At 29.7% G+C, this 23,123-nt stretch overlaps 1 protein-coding gene across 2 annotated transcripts; it reads right to left on the reverse strand.

Annotated features, from left to right (window-relative positions):
- Positions 1-1,143: 1,143 nt before the first annotated feature.
- LOC124832333 (uncharacterized) lies at positions 1,144-10,792 on the reverse strand. Of its 2 annotated transcripts, none has more exons than XM_047306528.2 (14): positions 10,358-10,792; positions 9,336-9,417; positions 8,663-8,766; positions 8,144-8,270; positions 7,596-7,690; positions 6,926-7,049; positions 6,513-6,593; positions 5,993-6,091; positions 5,157-5,315; positions 5,003-5,063; positions 4,818-4,885; positions 4,593-4,637; positions 4,247-4,420; positions 1,144-1,856 (listed from the first exon to the last, which is right to left on the reverse strand). In XM_047306528.2, exons 1-14 carry the CDS (start codon positions 10,393-10,395, stop codon positions 1,392-1,394), a joined length of 1,722 nt encoding a protein of 573 aa, XP_047162484.1. In that variant the 5' UTR covers positions 10,396-10,792; the 3' UTR covers positions 1,144-1,391. The 2 variants fall into 2 exon arrangements, with proteins under 2 accessions (XP_047162484.1, XP_047162476.1); XM_047306520.2 differs by having other exon boundaries at positions 4,247-4,423.
- Positions 10,793-23,123: the final 12,331 nt, after the last annotated feature.

The following is a 23,123-nucleotide window of genomic DNA, read 5'->3' on the forward strand; positions in this document are numbered from 1 at the left end:
TCCACCCACAAACTAATCTCTACTTATCTAGCCACAAGTGGACCTTTATATGTTCGGTCATAAACCGACCTCTACCTACCCGGTCACAAGTCGACTTTTGCATATTTAGTCACAAGCCAATCTCTGTATGCTCGACCATAAGTTAGCTTTTGCATGCCCAACCATAAGTTGGCCTTTGCATACTTTGTCACAACCTAACATGTTCTTGCCCAGCCATATGTTGGTATGTTTCTACGTGTTCTTAATCCGATATGTTATACAATCTTTAGCTTAGCACATTCAGACAAATGACTCATGAGGTAAATGGACCACTGGCCCACCCAGACCCATAGATAGGTAAGGATTCATAAACTCATAATTATTCTATAAATAATACACTCATCAAAGTAAATAGTTGACGTTCACATTTATAATATTTTTTGTTATTCTATGTATCCGACTAATTTGGGCGTCAAATTATCTTTTGCAAACACACCATCATCCATAGAAAACGAGTATCGAGAGAGGAAGAATACTTAACACATAAAGGATTTAGAAAATCCGTTAAACTCATCTTTTTTCATTATGAAAAGCCTAACTTTTTTTTCTTTATTGTTAATAGTATTTCTTTTTCATGCATTTGTTATTGATTTTCATTTGATAGTTTTGTTTAGTGTCATGGCTGCCAAGTATTCCTTTTTTATTTTTTTAGTTTCATCTTACAAATATGAATTCAATTAGAATATATGTACACTGTACGTATATTTTACATTGTTTTACACACATTGAATTTTTTTATTTTATTTTCAAACTAAATTAATATAGTAGAAATTTGTTGAGATTGGAAAAATGAATAAGATTAATTAAAATTGGTTAATCTTATTATTAATATTAAAGGAAATTAGAATAGTGTTACTACTGGGGTTAAAAGAAACAGTAAAAAAAATATATCAACGAGGGTAAAACATTTTGACATGAGAAAAATTGTTGTTAAATATTGCCCCCATTTTTTTGCGCTCCAAAATGTACATATTATTATTATATGAAAAGAAATAGATGGATAAAAAAACCATTTACAAAGCATTATAAATTTACCAAAAGACCGTGAAAGCCGCCCCCACAATAGTTGGATACGATTACACCAATCTTTGATAATAAGAAGAATGAAAAAAATTAAAAGAAAAATCAATAAATCATGAATAAGCAAGGATCAGTAATGAAGACTCCAGAAATTACAGTTTGAAGGGGTAACAACACAACAATTCTCTCTTACAGTGAAAGAATATTAGATAAATGCTACATGATAACCTAAACATGCAAAACTTTAGTACAAACAAACTATTTCTTCTGTGGGGCATTTTACAAACTATTTTAGTAATTTTTTTAGTTATAAAAACAATGACTCTGTAATGTTATCGATTGTGTCTGTTTCTGAAAAAGTTGAAATCCCAACGCCGCATTAAGCTGTTCAAGACATTGCCTGTTGGATTCTTAATAACAGTTACTGTGGCTTTTGTATTGTGTGATATGTCAGTGTCAGATGAACTGTCATTACTAGTAGAAGCACTTTCTGTAATATTGCCAGTGTCTAATGGTGATATTTTGTTCGAAGAAAGACTTGGTACTGGAGTTGGAATCATTGAAATGGAATTTGACTCGGCTTTCAAGGGCTCACGTACATCAGATGCAGTGGAAATTGTTGAAGATGTGGAATGCACACAGTTGTTAAGTAAAGAAGATTCTATCTCCATAGGGTTCGAAATCTCTTGTGAAGAACCATGTGAATCCTTCTTGTCTGATGGCTCAACCGACATGGTACTAGCACTGCTGACATTTGGTTGCTCTATCTCTGGATCTATCACTGTTTCCATGAACATCTGAATAATACAAATGCATGAAAAGTTTCAGTGCATACCATCATGCATTCAGAATTTTCAATAATGTTATGTGATAATTTTTGGATATCAAAGTAATAGCACAAGTACTCAACTAGAATAAAAGATGAAAATAAAAGGAAATAAAACAGATAATAGACAAAAAAAATGTCATTTTATTAAAGAAATATTGCCTACCTCTTTCTAGTTCCAAGAAGAAAACAATGAGAACATCTCTTGGAAATAGAAAAACAAATACAAGGAAAACCTTAAAAGGTAAATCTACCTCCTTAAATCCGAATAAGAGATTACGTTCTGTAAAGGTTTGCAGACCTTGCTTTGATATATGCCTAAGTCTACGATGTTACATCATCATCGCTTCTTCTTGACTTACTAATGTCATTGTTACATTAGTTTCTTGCAACGTATCTCCATAAGCACATACAAATTCCCCATGATCTTCTTTACTTTCATCACTACTAAATTCCCTCTCACCACTTTTAAGATTCCACCTTTAGCGTGGATCTTACACCCCAGGTCATCTAATTGTCCAATAGACAATAGATTATTCTTCAAGTCCTTCACATATTGTACCCCTTGAAATGTGCAAATAGTATCATCATACACTTTTATTTTGATAGTACCGACTTCAACAATCTCATGACCATTCCTCATGAACACTAATCCACCTTAGATAGGTTCATAAGTGTAAAACCAATCTCGGTTTGAAGTCATGTGTCAAGTTGCACCTGAATCCACTATCCACCAATCATGTAGTTGTCTTCCACTACTAGAGCTAATTATTGCTTTGCTCACCAAAATATCTCCATCCTCTGAGGTACTTGCGAACAACCTTGTGAGACTGAGTTCTTTCCTCCACTCTTCTAGTGCCAACAATCTTTCTTGACATGCCCTTTTTTGCCACAATGGTAGCACTTGAGATGCTTCTTACTCCGAGACTTTGATCTATCATGAGTTTGACTCCCACTAGATCCATATTTTGTTGATCTACATCTCATCATCATCAAAGCCTCTACTTGCTTTGAACTTTCCACCTTATCTACTTTGTTCTTTCGCTTGGATTCTTCCTCAAGAATCACTCCAACAACATCCTCAAATGTAGGTCCATCAATGTTGTAATTTGTTACGTTGATTACAAGTTGATCATACAAATTAGATAAACTCTATAGTAGAAGCTTTGCATATTCATTTTCAACAATGTTGTAATTTGCCTCTGAAAGTAGGACAAACAACATATTTAGATTGTTGATGTGGACTCACTCATTTAAAGAATGTAGAGTTTTTCTTTAAGAATATTCTTGTGTGAAGTGACTTAACCTCATACAGTTTGATAAGAGTATGCCAAATCTCCTTCATTGTAGTCTTCTCCACAATGCTAGATAAAACCGCATCTTTCATTGCTAAACTCAAATTTTCTATAGCATTATCATTCATTTCCTTCCACTTTTGATTTGTGATGTTCACGGGATTAATCGACACTAGACAATTCTCCTTTCTCAAAATTGCCTTGTCATTAAACTTCTCTATCTCATATTTTGTTGCCATGACTTTAAAACCAACTTATGTACTTCTCACTATGAATAGTATTGTCTATTGGAATAATGGAGACAGACCGTGAACCAGTGGACCAGTAATTCTAGGAAAGAGAGGTGGATCACTAACGGACACATTTAAATACCAAGTCTTTCCTAGCTAGAACTTTACTATTCATGCACTTTCACACTACTACACTATATCCACTAACACAACACTATTTTAATGACAATAGCAGCAAAATATAATCACACGAACCAATGGCTCTGATATCACTGTTTTGGTTTGAAGTGGTGTCCTGGTCTCTTATAGGCATGTTCACAACTCATTGGTAACAAATCTCTTGGTGCCTCCCCTAATAAAAACCTTAATGGTTTCAGAGTTGATGGTTCATCCTATTGATGGTTTAGATGAGTAAAGTGTAAAAGTAGGTGAAGGATCCTAAAGTTTAAAGGTTCCTTGTATTGAAAATCTTTTTTATTTTAGGAAAGTGTGTCCCATTGTAGAATGACGGTACAAAGGAATGTTCACCACTAGATACTTGCTTGAGAGGGAGGTGTCCCAATATGGAGAGACTCACACTTGAGGAGGAGATTGTTAAGATTTCAAGGGGAGTTAGAAGTCTTACATTAAATAATGAGAAAGATGACTAATATATATATATATATATATATATATATATATATATATATATATATAAGTAGAAGGACCTATAAACCTATTATCTAAAATGATGTCTTGATCTCTTTTATAGACATGTTTACAACTCATTAGTGTCGAATCTCCCGGTGTCTCCCCTCATAAGAAAACCTCAATAAAAAATTGTAATATGGACTCACTTTTTGTTCTTCCTTTGCGGTTGATGGAATGCCCGTGAAGTCATCGAGTTGAAATTCCACGTACTGGTCATCTCCTAGATCGGTTGGGACAAGGGGACTATAGAGACGACCATTTGATAATTCAAAACTAATCATTGTAGTAGAGGAGGAGGAAAGATCATCACATTTCTGTGCCTGCTGCACAAAGTTATCAGTGAAATTAGTGACTTTAGTTCCTTTGAATTTGATCATCTAACAAATATGCCATGCCATAAATGCCATAATGTATAGCACTAATTTGGTATTCGTATGGTGAAAGAACAAAATATATTTTAGTACAAAGACATAAAAAAAGATAAAACAATACCACACAATCACGGTATCCCTCTTTTGAAGAAATATGTGGTGGAACCTGAGAAAGTCAAACAACAATTGTTCAAGAAAAACAAACGTTAAGAAGCTAAATCTTAAATTGAGTCAACATACGCCAGTCGATGTTTAATGTTACCAAGTGAATATTTTTCCAGGAAGTTGTTGGAAATTGCATGCTATTTGAGTTCTGACAGTAAACAAAGATTATATAAATACAAACCTCCATCCTACTCATTGGTCTTTTTGAACGGACTTGCTTGTCATCCATGGTACCGCTTGTTGATGATTCTGCAATTAACAAAGAAACAAATAAGAGCTTTGCATTAGTAGCAGGGTTACCAAATGCATATCACGGATACCAATGCATAAGGAATAGTTAAGAGACATTGGGTATTTGAGTCATGCCTTTGTTTTGAAATGACGGTTCATTGCCATAGCCAAATTCAGGCACGGATCTCCAGACATCCTGTATAAAAGACATAAACATCTAAAAAATGTTAAAGAATGGAACTTGGCCTTCTGACCAAAATGTACGCAAAGATATGCATGGTGAATTTACCTTACCAAAGTAATCATTCATAATGTCAAAAAATGATTCCCCAAGCTCATCGTCTGGAGGTTGCAGAACATTGTGAAAAAATAAGTTTACAGAATCAAAATAAAACTGAGGACGGGGAGAATTGTGATCTCCATCAAATTTAATTATGTTTTTGTCTCCCTACAAACCATAAACAACCCATATTTAGATCAAAAAAGTCAGACATACAAGAATGAGTAACTAAGAAGATAAAAGAAAGACAAAATCTGATGTATACAACGGATTATTCGTAGAAGACCCATTAACATGTTCTGTTTGAGAAACTATCTAGAAGACATTTTAGAATTCTAAAGCAGCAAACATGTATAAAGTAACAGAGGCTTACGAAAATGACAACACTGTTTGATCAGAGTTGGAAGACAGAACTCTAGTTATGTAAATCAGTTTAGTATAAGACAAATACTAACTAATGTCCTTTAAGAAATTAATTAAAAACACATTTTTATTGATACATGTAAAAATCCATTTTTCTATAATTTTCAATGTGTTTCTTCATAATTACCAAAAAAAGTTTTTAACTTTTAATTTCTTAATCATGTCTTGATCAGGAAGACCCTTAATTTAATAAAGAAAAAGGAAGCAGGAAATAAGAATTCTTGGTGGAATATGTTTTAGTCCATCTAAATATAGAAATATTCCTTTTTTTTTTCTAAAAAAATGGGTCTTCTTTTGGTTCCTTCCTATCAAAAAAGGCATTACACATAACAGATTTTCATAAATGAGAGATTAAAAAAAGGGACTAAAACAAATATTGCCTACTAAACATATTTAATCCAAATTCTAGCAAACATATTTACCATATAAGCTTCAGATATACGATCCGAATGATGAGGACGAATAAAATCATCTTCAATGGCATGCCCAAGTAGAGCAGGAACAAAACAAGATTTTGCTACCTGCAACGCAAACAAACAACGAATGAATGAGGTGAAGAATGTAAAAGTGTGAAAACCCAAAACAAATTGAATATTGTAAATTTCCCCGAAATTATTTTTTTCTAATGAAATATTGTATTTGGTTCAGTTTTTCTTTTCGCTCACTAAAGGTTTCCTTTTTTAATAGAAAAAAAAAAAGTGTTCCTTAAGCACATAAGAGAAAATTCCTACACGTTTTGAAGTCATTGTTTTACATCTTCAATTCAGGAGAACAAACTGGGGTGGATTTGAACTAAAGTTACGTCAAACAAATAATGATGAAAGCAACGAAAGTTCACCAATTACTTTTCTGTCAAATCAATCAATTATTTACATACAATGCACAAAGGGAAAAAAAAATTAAAAATTTTCATTAAACAAAAAAATCAAGAGAAAAAATAACCTTTACGGTGTTCAAGTCCATTATGTCAAATTTTGCCTTCTTCTGGATTGCTTTTCGCATGTATTGAATTGCAAACTTCACCTGTAAAGTGAACCAAATATAAATGAATTATTAATACATGGAAAAATTGTAGGGCAATTACTATCTATTCTCATAAGAGAGAAACCAGGGCCACGACAAGTCATGTATTTAAAGATTCATTGGAAGGGCTAAACATGCTTATATGTTGCAAACTTTTGATCATTACGTGTGGTTGGTAACAGACCATAGACTAAGCCTGGAGGTGATTTTAATAACTTAATGTAAAGAAGCATTAAGATATGAAATGAGAGCATAGATTAATAGTTTTGGTTACATTACTTTAGTAGAAGTATTCTCATTTTCATCCAAAAAATGTAATACATTGTACTCACTGTGAATTTTGGCAGACGGACTCTGTAGGTACCTACAAGTTCCATCATCAAATCAACCAAATCTGAGAAGGGACTGTCCAAAACCATCCCTGCAATTGAAGGATCCTCAGCTCCATACATAAGGCTGCAAGCAATGACATAATCAATGGAAGAAGGAAAGTGATATATATGCTGGTAAGACTGAATTGCGATACAATCAGGGAGTTTATACACTAAAAATCAAGAGTGATTATTGTTGGAATTCTTACATTGACTAGAGATAATGTCAATCCACTAGAGATAATGTAATGTCAATTTACAGATTATCTATTAATGTTTAGTTTCACGCTCTTTTCTTAGTAATGGTTTGGCTAACAACTTAAGGATTGTGACCCTTCATTGTTATTTCCAATGCCATGATCATTAACAAACAAAAGAAAAATCGTAATGAACTTTTTTTTCATAGTTCACCTCAAGCCACACTAGCTCTTAGTAAAAGGTATGCCAAAGATGAGGTCAACTATGTGATTTCTAATCTTTAACAAAGTAATCAACTTATTGACAATTAACTACAAGGTCAGAGTTTTAATGGACCATATACAACCCTATGTACAACCACTACCTATGAGACCTTTCTTTAACTTTGTTTACAATGTAAGGTCGAACGAAGAAGTGGGTGATGAAAAATTACCATGTCACTGCACCCATCGAGCGTCCCCATAAGCCAATCAGAGAGACATTTCCCTCTGCCCGCAGATAGTTGACCACGGACCTCAGATCATCCTTCTGAAAACACAAGAGTGTTAAACAATATTCATAACGAAAAGGGAAACAAAGCAAATGATAATAGTGCATATGCAAACTCATAATATAGTACAACCAGAAATATTTCATTTACACTATGATGTGATGTAAGCATTCTATTAAAAAAAATGAGGATCATAAGCACCCTGCCTCTGGCACATGGTAAGTTTCATATTTTCTCATGAGTTACAAACCCCACCAATCTGCCTATTGCTTTGGAAGATGGAATCCAGATACCTAAATCATGCAAATTATGTCATTTGTTATCCCTAATTATCACTTCCAAAATATCGAGTCACTGGTTCTGACATGGTCAAGATGGAGAAAATTAATCCCCGTCAAAGGCAGCAATTAAAATCATATTATATCAATGGTGATGATCCAATTAAATATGAAATGTTTCAAAGTTCAAACACTTAATGAACAAGCACTTACTTCATTCCAACCTAGAGTGACATGCTCTCCTCCAGAGATTCCCGATCCTGAGAAATCCAGGGTAAAAACTGTAATGTTTGAAGGAAGTAAAATTATAGCAGCTTCACTAGCATCAGCCCTGCATCCACTGCCATAAACATTGCACAAAATAAGCAAGACCGTATGAAACTTAAATAAATTAAAAGTGAAGCAACAACCAAGCAACCAACAGCAAAGAACCTCAAAAAGTATTAGAATTACAAATATCTGAAATTTCACAATCAAATCCGAAAAAGTGAATATTGTTTGAAATCAGAGGGAAAGTCGGTCATATAGATTCAAATGGATTGAAACCTGCTGGGAATTCATGTGAGTCTAAATCTCACATTGAGAAAATTGAATACTATATATAAGAAAGAAGATACCACATCTGAATTGGGTCCATACCACATCTATGTAATTTCTTCCTAATAAATCCTCCCATGAAAAAAAACACATCAGTAATAACCAACAAAGGAATGAACTTTATCCCAGAATTACCTGTTTCCATGGCAATATATAACGCATGGCAGAGGCTTTCCATCGGGACTGACAATTGGCATGTAATGACTGCATTGAAGAATATCCCCATGGCTGTTTTTTATCTGCAGAATATCAAGTATTACATGAGAATCTGTTAATTCAATAAATAGAATGAGTTGATAAATCATTTGGTACATAAAAAGAAGATCATATGCATTCATTTTATGTTATAATAACATATATAAAAGTACAGAGTAACATACTAATGTTCATACTTGGCTAACCCGTTCTTTCATTTTGCTGAAATCCTAGTCAAGAAACACTTTGTGACAGTTCTCCGAAAGAGCAATCAAATAACTTGGGATTAATGAAATTAACTTTCTTTCATGATTAAACTTATGATTACAAAAGTGGAACTATTTAGACGAGCTTGTCCATAAGTTCAAATTAGCTTATGAATAAGCAAACTTATAGAAGCTTTCTCCTGTAACTTAGCGAAAACTTTAATTTCATGTAAATAAACTAATTTTAACTTGCGAAAAAGTCAGTTTCATTGTTTCCTACACATTTTTTTTTCTTTCCAAGAAGTTCATACAAAAGTTTGTCCAAACAAACCTTGTGAAACTAGATAAATCAACTATCTCATGTATTTCCCGGATTACTAACACACTGAATTTATTTTGAACTGTACCTCCACATCCTTCCGTTGAAACCACTTTCCTTTTAGCATGAACTCATAATCCAATAAATCACTTTTTGGATCATATTCAGCTCTGCATACCAGAAACAGATACAGTCATATAACACAATGTCACTGTTACATTTGAAACATAAACAGAGCAAAAAATTACTTCTTATAGATAACAGAACTCAATGCCAATTCCTCTTATAACATAATTTCAGAAAGATGACCTCAAGAATGTAGATATTTTAAGAAGGTCATATCAGATACAACTGCATAATTAGAAGTATGTCAAAGCATGTCGTGAAACTGAGATTCGCCTGATATCTTCAAAAATAAAAGAATGTTCCCGTTCATTGTAACTCTGAAAAGATTTCTACTAACATGATATTCCCATTTCCCTTCTTCCTTTCTTTTAGGGGAGTCCATATATTCTCATCTATCACCCAAAAGCCTAAAGAAAGCGTAGTGTTCTCGAGATTCAGAAGATAATTGTTAAATGATGTACATATCTCATTTTCACAGCAGGAACTTGTTCTAGTAATACAAATAGAAGGTATGAATTATAACATAAAAGCTATTTCCAAATGCTTGTTTGGAACAGTAAGAAATTTGCAGAACAAGCTTTGCCGTGGCTATCAGTGTTCACAGCATAGGTACCACGTAAAGGTTTACCGTATACTCACATTACACAAATGTAAGACTTCAACGGCAGCGTAACAACAGATCTCAAAAATTTCCAACAAAACAGGTTAACAGGATGAGCACACTGTACACCCACCAAAACATAAAAATAACTCCATGATCTTACGGAGATGCAAAGGAAATGAAAACACTAAACTGAATATACTTGTATCTTGCTCTAGTAGCTCTTTGCTTTTGAAAAAAAAAAGACAGGGATGATTACAATTATACTAAAAATCAATAAGAAGAAGCTTAAGTAAATACCAAGATGAGAATGTGAAGAAAAAAAAGAACTTTGATTGAAAAAGTCGATCCCAGCAGAGAGGAAGAAGGAGAAAAAATGGTACCTGGGCGGCCGAATTATGAAGTTGACAAGCTGTTCCATAATTTGAAACGATCAGAGATGTGATATGTTTGGGTGTTCAAGCAAACGTATAAAACATTTGAAGTTAGAAGGAAAAGAAGAAAGAAAAAGTGAGGAAAGAGAGAGAAAGAGAGAAAGTGCGTGTAGTGAGAGAAAACAACTTTGAGACAAAGAAGAATGAAACAGAGAGAAAGGGACCGGAGGGAACAGCCTTTTGTTTTTGTTAGTCTTTTGTTTACTTCCAAGCTCCAACTGTGCTTCTTCTCTTCTGTTGGAAATAACAAATAAAATAATAATCATAATAGAAAATTTGATGTTGTTGTTGTTGTGAACCTAGTCTGGTCGTCACCTAGCTTGTGCCAAACTTCCAACTGAATGCAGACAGTACATAAGCTGCTGCCGTGCTGCTGACAGAATGAATGGACTGAAAATGCAAGAATACGATACTGTAGTAAATCATTAGTCCTTTCAAAAAATAATACTAAGTTCCTGCCAGTTTTTAATATTTTTCTTTTCTTTTATATTTTCTTAATTTTACTTATATTACAAAAGCATCAATGCGGTGCACATGATCCAGTATGCTTTGCTGTGCTGACGAGGAATGATACATAAGCGCTTATGTATCTATTAATCTTTTTTTTTTATGATATCATATTACATTTCGTGTTTATGTTTTCTCTCCTTCACTTTTTAGAGATCATGTATCTTCTACAATGAAAAAAAAGTAGAATACATAGATATTAGGGATGAATTTATATAGAAGGAAAAGGAATTTTAGATTGTTTAATGTGTAAAAACTTTAAAGAAATATTGTGAAGTTGTTTGATTTGAATTTTAATGAAAATACTGCTTTACCGTTAGATACAAAGTTTGACACATTTTATAACAGATTATGCAATAGGACAAAAACAATCGATACAAACATTTATTTCGGTGAAAAAATATATATATAATAGCGAGGACAACCAACTTACGATGTATGCACATCAACCTCTCATGCGAGAAATTCAAGAGGACAGACTAATAATTTTTAAAACAATTATTTTAGAGTACATTTTTTTTTTAAATTTTACCTATAATTGTTTTTTCTAAATTAAAATAATTATTTTATTAATTTTATTTTAAACCAATTATTTTTTTAAAATTAAGTGTATTTTTTATTTGACTATTTTTTTAAAATTCAATTATTCTTTTAAAGTTAAAATAACTATTTATAATTATAAAAATATCTACAAAATAAATAAAAATTACAAAAATAAAATTGGAAAAATATTTATATTTATTTTTGTAATTATAATAATAATAAAAAAATTATTATTTTTTATTATCATGAAAAAAAGTAAACATATGTGTATATATGTGTATTTGACTAGTATATATAGAAAGACTATGTGAGTTTCTCTCATTCTTCTAATTTTATTAAAAAATAAAATTTACATATAATATAAAATCAATTTAATTTTTATTTCTCTAAAAGATAAGATTTATAAGTTTTTGTTTTAAATTGTGGTATCATTTCTCGTATTTTCTTCAACCACAGTATATGGATTAGAAGACAGCATGGTAGAACAATTAAACTATACCATTTTTTTGTTTCTAAATAGTTTTTTTTATCTATTTTTCATATTTCAAGTTTTATTTCTAAATTCTTTTGCATGAGAGAATAGATGAATTTGAATTTATTTGAAACTAATCTGATGACATTTTAATTTGGTTTTGATACGTGAAAAATCTAGAGTTGGATTTTGATGTTTATTTGACAAAAAAATATATGAAAATGAAATTGATTACATGATCTTGTATAAGTTGTTGAGATATAGTATTTCATAGAATTGAGATTATAAGTTTTTCTTCTAAATACTTGTATCACATTTTGATGAGTTTGGAGGTTACTTATATAAAATCGACAAAAATTCTGAAAACTCAATAATAAATGTATAATAAATTCAATAACATACCTCATTACCTCAAGTCTATATTTATAAATTTCAGAATAGATTTTATATTAATATCGGTTTAATCATAGTTCAACTGATAATGAATGTATTTTGACTTAAGTTAATCGTTATCGATTTTTGTTGCTGTTGTTTAAAAATAATCGTTTGATCCATAAGATCAAATCACTCAATCTCAAAATATTTAAATAGAGAATCCTAATTATGTTAAACTGTCTCGTCCTGAACTGATTAAACGGTTATATGATACATATAATTTATACAATACTCTTACTCCTACTAATTATATTGATTTAGATGTGATTTTATCGCTGTTACATGTTTCTACCTATAACACCACAAGATTTGAATATAAAATATTTTTTACTAATTAAATTCAACTTAATTATAATTCAAATTAATGACACGTAAAAAATTGTTTTCCAATTATATGTAATCAATATCATAAAGTTCGTCGATAGTAAGTTTTATTAGAGCTCTAACGCATTAATCTATAATGGGATATTCTATTAATGGCCTCGTCGTTGATAATACTTAAAACAAATTTTTCTTTAATGATTAAGCCTATGGAAGAAGGATTATATCTCCCATATGTACTTTTTGGTTACTAAGAAGAGAAAAAATCCATTGATACTTTTTGATAAATGCGAAAAGAAAATATATGAACTTACCCAACAATAATCAACGTGTGGTTCCACCACTTATGTTGTGTTTCGTGTGTTAGAGATACATTATAGGTTGTAACAGCCTTTTCTTCTTTCTGAAAACATGGCCATTTGAGAAATTATGGTAATTAATTATTGATGTTGGAGTTATATAGAAAACCGTGACTTTAACATCATGAAAAGGTAAAACCAACATGCCATGTGATGTGAGAACATACAAGTGCTAACCATGATTGAGGTTTGGTTTCAATCATATCCTTCAATACATTTCATCTGTTTTAAATATATAAAAAGGATTAAAAATCGCTTATCTTTTCGTGTTCCGATAAATTTTAATTATTTGATTTTACTATGTTTTTAAATTAATTACTTTCCCTTGTTTTTTCTTCAAAATAATGCTTTTATAAAAAGGAACAAGGCTATTTTTGTCAAATTACTTTAAGAAACTGCATTATTAAAGGTTTATATATGACTGAAAATTGGTCCAAGGAAAAGAATCAATTAAGTCAAAAAGGAGAAATAACATTTCGTGTTCATACAATTACTTAATCTCAGTTAAATTTTAATCTTTGTTAAAATGTGGTTTACTATTTTAAAGGTAATATTTTTTACATTTAAGTATTAGAGGATTTGGATCTCTACTATTAGTTATCAGAGACAAATCATGAAAAAAAGTGATAAAAAGAAAAGTGTCGCAATTATATTTTAGTAATTTATTCAATTCGGAGAAAACAAAGTGAAGGAAAGGTGGTTTGTGGTTTGTGTTTTAACATTACTATTTTTTCCTATACATTGTCTATTTATCAGGATTTTCTTATAACATTTGTGTGCATATTTAATTTATTTCTTACACAACCGAATAAGTGATTTTAGTATAATATCGGTGAAGGTATTCCTTTTAATAAATATTTTAGTATAATACACTTCTGAAAAATATAACTAAAGTTTGATAATAAAATCACACGATATAAAAAATTCAATATTAAACTAATAAAATTGAAGTTGAACTTGAGAATTATTAGATCTGTAACATTACCAAATTCACATTAAAATTCATATTTTACTCAAATACTTATATCACTGAATAGTTATAAATTAAAACAATAACTCGTCGTATTGTCTCTTTAAAAAACCTTTGTATCGGACATGAAAGGATGGAGGAAAAAGCGATTATGCCCCACTAGTAGGAACTGGGTCATACCCATAACATTTTGTAACAATAAAAAGAACAAAATGAAAAGTATACGATAATATGATAGAAAAATTAACGCTTAATCAAGTTTTAATTATCTAATTAAGTTTGTATTAAAGTTTTTATTTTATTATTGAATGTTTAATTTTTTCTTTATTTTTTATTTACGTACCTTTTTGTTTAATTTTCTCAATGATATGATAGTTGTATTTTTATTATCTTTAACTTACTAATCAATTCGTATAATCTTCTTTAACTTTTTTAGTTGATCAATTTGGTTCTTAAAAATGAAATAAATCAGTTGAGTAATAAATTAAAAAAACAACGAATTAATAAATAAGTTTAAAACAAAATCACACTATCATGTTATTACTAACAGAAAAAATCAGATAAAAAAAGTTCAATGTTTAATAAAATACATTTATTTAATAAAAATAAGAAAATAAACGATATATTTAAAAAATAATTAAACCTAAAAAATTATTAGATTAACCAAAAACAAAACTCAAATAGAAGCATTACATTACATATAGCCTTTCCTTTCATTTCACTGCGTGAATATGTGTACACGTGTTTAAAGGTAAACTTCAAATAATCATAAGATGACAATAGTGAGGTTAATAATAATAATAGTGTTTAAAATGCATTAAGCTTTTAAATGGCATAAATTTTACAGAACATTGGTTTTTTATTTTATGTAACATTTGTACCTTAAAACGAAATATGAAGTTAATTAGAAAGCGAAAGAGGATTTAATTTTCGTATGTTGTTCCTTGAAACCCTAAGAAAACCTTTGGAATGCGTGGTAACTGAAAGCACAAGACAAAGTAGTTTTATCAGTAATTGATTGATGAGGAAGCACTGGCCAGCTTTTTCAGAACTTCTTTATAGGACATATAAACAAAATGCGTTTGACTCATCAGTGATCAATCAATCGCTGCGACTACAAATGTTTTAACTTTCCAAAAGAAGGGATTTCTTCAATACCAAATTTTCTGAAGCTTGTGGTGCATACTTGAAAGGTCATGTCATAGGCTACACTTCACATAATCCAAACCAATTGAAAATTTCTATTTTGTAGAACAATTCAAATAGACAAATATAAAATTTAAATATATGCAATATATTATTCTTGTGTAAAATGTGTGAATAATACAAATTTTGTTTTCAAATATTATTTTTACAATAACACTATACTAACATATTTAACAATTATAAAATTAAAATAGAGAAAGATAAAAATGTTGATACAGAAAGTCATTTAATTGACTTAAAATGATCAAGATGATTCTTAACTTGGTTTATGATAAGTGAATAATTGTTTTTTATAATATTGAATAATGTTTTTGACTTAATAAATATGTTATCAATTTATGTTGATTGTTTAATGATATATACTTAAGATTCAAAAACTCTGAAGAATTTATGAACTCTCTTTTAATCAATTAAGAAAATCAGTTAATTAATTAAAATTGTATGTAAATTTAAATCGATTAAAAAAATAATCTAATCGATTAAATCATATTTAATGCACATAAAAAATATTATTTTCTGTTATAATTTATTAAGAAAATAATTTAATTGATAAAAAATTGTGTAAATTTTAATCGATTAAAGAAATAATTTAATTAATTATATATGTGTTTTTGTTATATACATGTGGTTCATTTTTTTTCAAACACGAAAAGAATACTTAGAGCTTTCAATTGTGAAACAAAAATAGGTCTTAGAGCATTCTTGGAGAAACCAAACATCAATTAAGGAAACTCAAGTTGTAAGGCTTCAAGAGTGAAAGAAAATATTAAGGAAGGATCCGAATCATAGTTTCTTTGTAATATTAGTTTTAGAGGTCTATCAAGTTTTATTTTTCTATAGTTCTTTGGGAATTGTAGTTACCTTTACTGTGTAGACAATGTTCCTAGTGTGAGTGGGTGTAGTTTCACCCTTAAAAGTGTGTTCTTGGTTCATGGTGTGAGTGTGTGTATAGCTTCACCTTTAGGAGTGTGTTATTGGTTCCCTAATTTGAATTTGTGTAGCATCACTTTTAGGAGTGTGTTCTTCTTTCCTAGTGTGATAATGTGTGTAGTTTGTTTGTGTTGTGATTAGAGATTTATAGTACATAGGTGAATCTTGTATTACGTAATCTTGATACTTGTTATTAGTGAATTTTCTTTTCACTAAGATTGTTGAAAGAAATTTATATGTAAACTCTTGAAGAGTTGAACCAGTGTAATTTTTTTATGTTCATTTTTTTCATTATTCTTGATTAATAATCTATTTAATCTTTGAAAGATTGAATGAAGTAAAGATTGAATGAAGTATTGATTGAAAATGGTTTAATACACCTTAAATTTTTCAAGAAAGGTAAAAAGAGTTCAAACCAACTCCCTCTCTTTTGATTGATTGAGATATATTGTTCTCACAATTTAACAAAAGAATATATATAAGATGGAGAAAGTAATCTAATTAGACCAGAGAGATAAACATAAATTGGTGTACGAAAACCTAAAAATACGATATCATTAATGTTGTACAGATTGCTATATAAACTAGAAATAAAGAGAGACATCTACTTAACTTTAATTGTTTTCTTAGATTAAATATTATAACATTTAATTACACAATTTAAAAATAATTGTTATTTTTAATTTTAGAGATATTTTGTATAGGTAAAATCAAGATGAACTTTAAAATTTTACCGTAAATATCTTATTGATCTTAACAATATTATTTTTAATGTATTTGAGATCAAAATATTATAGTAGTGTTTAAAAGATATTTTAAATACAATTTGTCTTTTCCAATAGAATAAAAGAATTAATTCTAACTCTAACTTCTTTAACTCTCAACTAAATTAAATAGAAGATGAATCCTAATTTCTTTTTAAACTTAACTAATGAACTGGTTCAATTATATTAAATAGTTTTATATTATTTATAAGTCTATGTTAAAGATAGCTTAAATATAACTTTTTTCATTAACTCTTCTAAGTACATTAAACATAAACTTGATGACGGGTTAAAAATATCTCAAATACACTAATTAATATTGATAATATTATTCCAATGAATTAAAAGTTCGAAGTTCTTTAATAAATAATAATAAATTTAATAAATAATAATAAATTGATATTATCTCTAGTATGAGACTTTCAACACAATTCTTCTTGCTGAAGTATAGATATGATCTTGAGCGTGAGACTAGATATTAATGGGTGATCCAATAACGGCCCGATACGGGTGGAACAACCTGCCCAACAAATAATAAATATCGTTAGGATATGCTCTAATAATAATAAGAAGCAAACTTTAAACCTAATTCAAACCTACAAAACCGGTTTGTAAGGTGTTTATACCCACTTATATATTATAAATTAGTTTTATCTTTAGTCAAGGTGAGACTTCAAACAAATATACTTACATAATTTATATAATAATTTTTTTAGTCATGAGAACATTATTAATATATAATTATTCATTAAAATTTAATTAGAAAATTCCCATCTTGATTTTTATATAAAAATTCAGTTTAATTAGTCAACTAACATTTTCTTATGAATATAAGTATATTTTAAAAATTTAAAATTACTGACTGAATCAATTCCTACATATAAATTAAAGAAATTGGATTTGATTATTTTTTATATATTTTTCTAACAGAATCAGATGACTTTTACTTATGGATTAACCTCACATACAAATAGTTAAATTATTCTTTTATCAATTGAATTAGTACAATTAATTGGTTCCACATATTTATGATATAGGGTTAAATATGTTTTTAGTCCCTAAACTATTGGCCGTTTCTGGTTTTCGTCCCTCTTTCAAAGTAAGGTACAATTTGGTCCTCATTTTTTTCAAAACGTTCGTTTTAGTCCTCGGAATTTTGGTTTTAGTTCTCATTTATTGCTAAATGAGGACCAAATTTTTAAACAGTGTTTAGTTTTCGAAGACTAAAATGAACGTTTCGAAAAGAATGAGGATCAAATTGTACCTTATTTTGAAAGAGGGACGAAAACCAGAAACGACGAATAGTTTAGGGACTAAAAGCATATTTAACCCTATGATATATTATGATGTATGATCTAGGTGGCATTATTTATCCCCTGGCACAAATAAAGATGAACCAAATTAAAAGGAGTTACAGTCCCGTTACTAATATTGGAAGGTTTTATAAAAAGAGCAATATAGATGGAAGATTTGGTATTAATGATTTTTGAACAAGTTTATATATAAGATATCACTTTCAATTCATTACTATCAATATCAGACTTTCAACTTATATTGAATTCTTACACCATATTATATTGTATAGTAAATTTGATGGTTAAAACAAGATTGGATTCACGATATGGTTACTTGAAGACGAAATTGGAGACTGTTGTTTAATCATACGCAACGACGAAATTATAAATTTTTGAAGTGGTCGTTCTTGCAGACCCAATCCGTTGAGTGGTCCTGCACCCTTTTAAATTTAGCCATGTGCACCTACATCTCTACAGATTTTCTTTTTTATTATTTATATTAATATTCTACTTTTTATATATTTTTCAATTTAATTCTTTCTCACAGATTGATAATTTTATCAACTTTGAGAGTGTCGTATTTTCTTTTCTGCCACGTGTATGCCAAATCATTGGATTACGGATTTATACCACTTATAGCGTGTTGTGACTCGGAAATATTGAAAGGACTTTTCATTTTCACCGGTTTACTTTAAAGTTAAGTTCTCCTAAATTTGACCTTTATCTTTTTATAGTATTAGATCTTGTATTTGTTTAACATTAGTTGCATCTTGATACGTAATGGACTATTTTATAATTAATAAATCATCGGCATGGTAGTCTTGCTCTTAAAAAGTAAATAGAATATTAAAAAAAGTTCATCCAAGACTTTAGCAACGAGTCTCTGTGTTCAATATTCAATTTTAGTGAACATGTTCCATAATTATATTCTAAAGTTTTTTCTTTAACTAATTTGATTTATCAGGGAGAAAGTAAAATTGGTTTAAAGAATTTTAGTTAATCGAACTCGTAAAGTATGTCTTTTTCGTTCATAGACAAGTGGAGCATTTAAATCACAATAATTAACTCAATATTTTTTATTACAATAATATCAAATATATAGTTTACAATTAATAAATTACTCAATTTTATAACATTATGCTTGTCGGGACTTACAAATGAAATTTTAAAATTGACAATGGTTAAGATTCAGTTATTTTAATATTAAAAGAGTTTATGTCAATAGAAAATTCTTCATTCTCGATTAAGCTGTTTGACGATTTAAGTCATCATTGCAGTTATTTAAGTAAGTTAATTTTCTACTATTTTTTTGAGCTTAATATATTTTCTCTTTGCATATTCATTTCCTTTCATTTCCATGTGTCGTTTTAGTCTTCTATACAATTTTATATTGGTTAGTAAAAATAATGATAGGTTATAATCCTTCTTGTGGCGTTTCTCGTGTGTAGATAAAATGTTATAAGTTTGGAGATGTTAATCCATCTTAGATCTGTTTGAACAATTTTGTAAGGTGAGAAAAGATAGATTTTGTGATTTTAATTATGATTGATTGTTTAAGTTTTTGAATTGTGAATTGATTTTGGTGTGATATTGTGTTGATTTTATTCTATGAATTATTGGTGAAGTTGTGAAATTGTGCATTGTAAATATGAAAAACTTTTTAAAATTGTGAGGTGTTGTGAGTATTTTTTACTTTGTGTTAATGCGTTGATTTGAATTATTCAAGCTTAGATGTTGGAGGTTATTCTATTGTTCTAACAACCATTTAAGTTAAGGTAGAGTTAAATATAATATATGGTAAGGGGTGTAAGAGGTCATAGTCTAAGAGTTTTACTTTATAGTTAAGGATATTAAATGACTAATATTGTGTGTAGGAGAGTTAAACCAATTATGTCACCACAAATATAAGATCCCTTGAAATTTCACACCAATACTTGTATTCCATAATTGAGTTTTGGTTGAGTATTTCAATGTGATATTTTTGTCTTTATTAATGATTTATATAGTTGACTAAGTATTGGATATAATTATTATAATCATATCTTTTGGTTGATTATATTAATATAAGATATACCTCATATAAATTGTTTTTTTATATTTGTAATGAAATACTTTATTTTAATTGTATTATGTTATTAAAATGAAATATTATAAAATCGACCTTAATATTAATGTTAAAATACATCTACTTTAATAACTATTGAATCAAATATATTATAAAGTTAAGTTGCAAGATATAAATTTAAGGGTTAAATATGTTTTTCGTCCCTTAAGTATCATACGATTTTGGGTTTAGTCCCTACTCGAAACTTTGATGGCTTTTAGTCCTCATATTTTGAAACTCTTACTATTAGTCCTTAAAAATGAACGACGTTAACTTTTATGTGATGTGACAAACGACGAGGACACTATTATGCCAGCTTCCATCTTCACTCTCTGACACGTTGGTTGTTTAATTTTTGAAATGAGATTAAGTATGTTTAATTTGGAGAACCTTACTTCGTCATCTCTTATAAATGAAATTTTAAGAAGTTGGGTTCTTCTTCATCATTGCAGTTGGGGGCAAAGAAAATTGAGGAGGTACATCTGAAGGTCGTCTTCTTGAGGAGGTAAGTTGATAGGTTTTGTTTTGCTCTTCTTCGTGTGAATATAAGGATTGGGGATATAGGGTTTGGTGCTGCGGAGTCAGTCTCAGAAAATTCCATCCATGAATTCTCGGTCAAGGTAGAGGCAATACTCATAATCTCAACATCAGAAAACCCTTATTTTTTTATTATTTCATTTTGGAAACAATTATAGAAACGTGAACCTCACCACCCTCCCAGATCTCCTTTCCCCTTATTTCCTAAACCTTGATAAATAATATTAACAGTGAACGATTGCTTTCGTTTGTTGGGATTCTAAATTTGAAGCGTCAGCCGTTGGAATGCAGGGAAGTGGCAGTGACGGTGGCGCTGCTCCGTCGTCTACGCCGGTGAAGCAATATTTGCAGGAGTTCTCTAAGCTGTTTCAGTACTATCTCGACAAATCTACCCTCCATTCTGTCTACAGATGGATTAGGACATTGGTCATGGCATCCATCTATGTCTTGCGTATTATTTACGTGCAGGGGTTTTACGTTGTCTCTTACGGCCTCAGAATCTACCTCCTCAATCTCTTGATTGGTTTTCTCTCCCCTTTGGTTGATCCAGAGCACGATCCCTCCAAAAATTAATCAACCAATGTGGCAGAGAGTGAAGATGAAAGCTGGCATAAGAGTGTCCTCGCCGTTTACCACATCACACAAAAGTTAACGCTGTTCATTTTTAAGGATTAATAGTAAGAGTTTGAAAACTATGAGGACTAAAAACCATAAAATTTTGAGTAAGAACTAAACCCAAAATCATGCAATACGTAAGGAACGTAAAACATATTTAACCCTAAATTTAATCGTGAACTAAAATATTATTAACTTTACTTGTGCGGGTTGATTTTATCTGTCCATTTTTTAATATAATATTTTGCATTCAGCATTAACTTTTTCATATTTCATTTAGAAAATACTTGAAGACTTTCACGGATCAAAACATAAAATACCTTTGATTTTTAATTTCGTATTCCAGATTTATGTTTTAATTCATATTTTGACAAATTTCAAATTATTATAAAAATAAACAAGAATTGAGTTAACGTCATCTTACGTATTTCATTGTATGTAAGCTAAATTTCAACCCATGTTAAGCTGATAATTTATTCTCTCTCACCCAATTCATATTTGCCATCAACATTAACAATAAACACAAGCATATTAGTTTGAACATTCATTTGGCATAACATTAAAATAAAATTTTAATTGTTATATTAAACAATTACAACAGTCAATTTGATAAATCATAAAAACTCAACTGACGCATAGGAAATGGATAGAACAAGATACGGTGACACCAATTTTGTAGCAAAATTATTTTCTTATACAAAATTTGAACTTTTTATTTAAGAAAAAACAAATTTTAACAATTTTTTTATAATCGCTTGTATGATAATTTATAATTGAATCATTTAAAATATACAAACCAATAAAATAATAACAAGTAATCTATTATTAAAAAATTTTAAAATATCATAGTGCTGTGTTTAAAGCGAATCACAAACGTATTTTATTTACCAACCGCTCGTTGGAAAGCATAACGCGCTTTCCATATTTTAATTCAATTTTTAAAATTTGATGTGCTTGTGAGTGATATTTTACGAACAACACAACAAAATCTAGATTTCCCCAATGCATTGGCAAAAGTGGAACAATGCACCAAACAAAATCACCTCTTATTATAATAATTATCGTATCATAGTATAATGCTTCCATACACAGTTTCACGGTACACATATAATTTAATACTCCCTTTGATTTCTTCACGTAAAGTTATTCTTTAAATTTGAGACATACGTAAACAAACATCGTGAAATTCAACTTAATTATATACGAACATTCATAAAAAGAAAATTTTCTGAAAATTTTGGTTGGTCTCTTGTACATACCCGTCCGTGACTCTTAATTATTATTCTGATACCTAAAATGTTCTGTTATTATAATAATCCATTTGACTTTAATTATGATACACCATTCATGTAAGAACTGCCATATCACAGGTGAAGAAGAGAATCCAAGATCTAAAAAGGTTATCAGAGAGAAATGCAAACTATTTCTTAATCATTATGATTACTATAAATGAAGAAGTAAACTCACTAACAACCCTTGAAAACATGTGATGCTAGATTTAGAAAAAGGTATTTGATAATGTAGAATGATAAAAAAGGTAGTCTGAGAAGAACCTTATCTGTAACATTTGGAGTCCAAGGTTCTCTTGGTGCTCTTTAAGAGACCAAAAACTAATTTCATCCACTCGTAACACACCCCTATCGGTTTTAGAAAAGCC

This window comes from Vigna umbellata, chromosome 5 (assembly GCF_029865625.1).
Source record: "Vigna umbellata cultivar VRB3 chromosome 5, Vumbellata_1.0, whole genome shotgun sequence".
NCBI lineage: Eukaryota > Viridiplantae > Streptophyta > Magnoliopsida > Fabales > Fabaceae > Vigna > Vigna umbellata.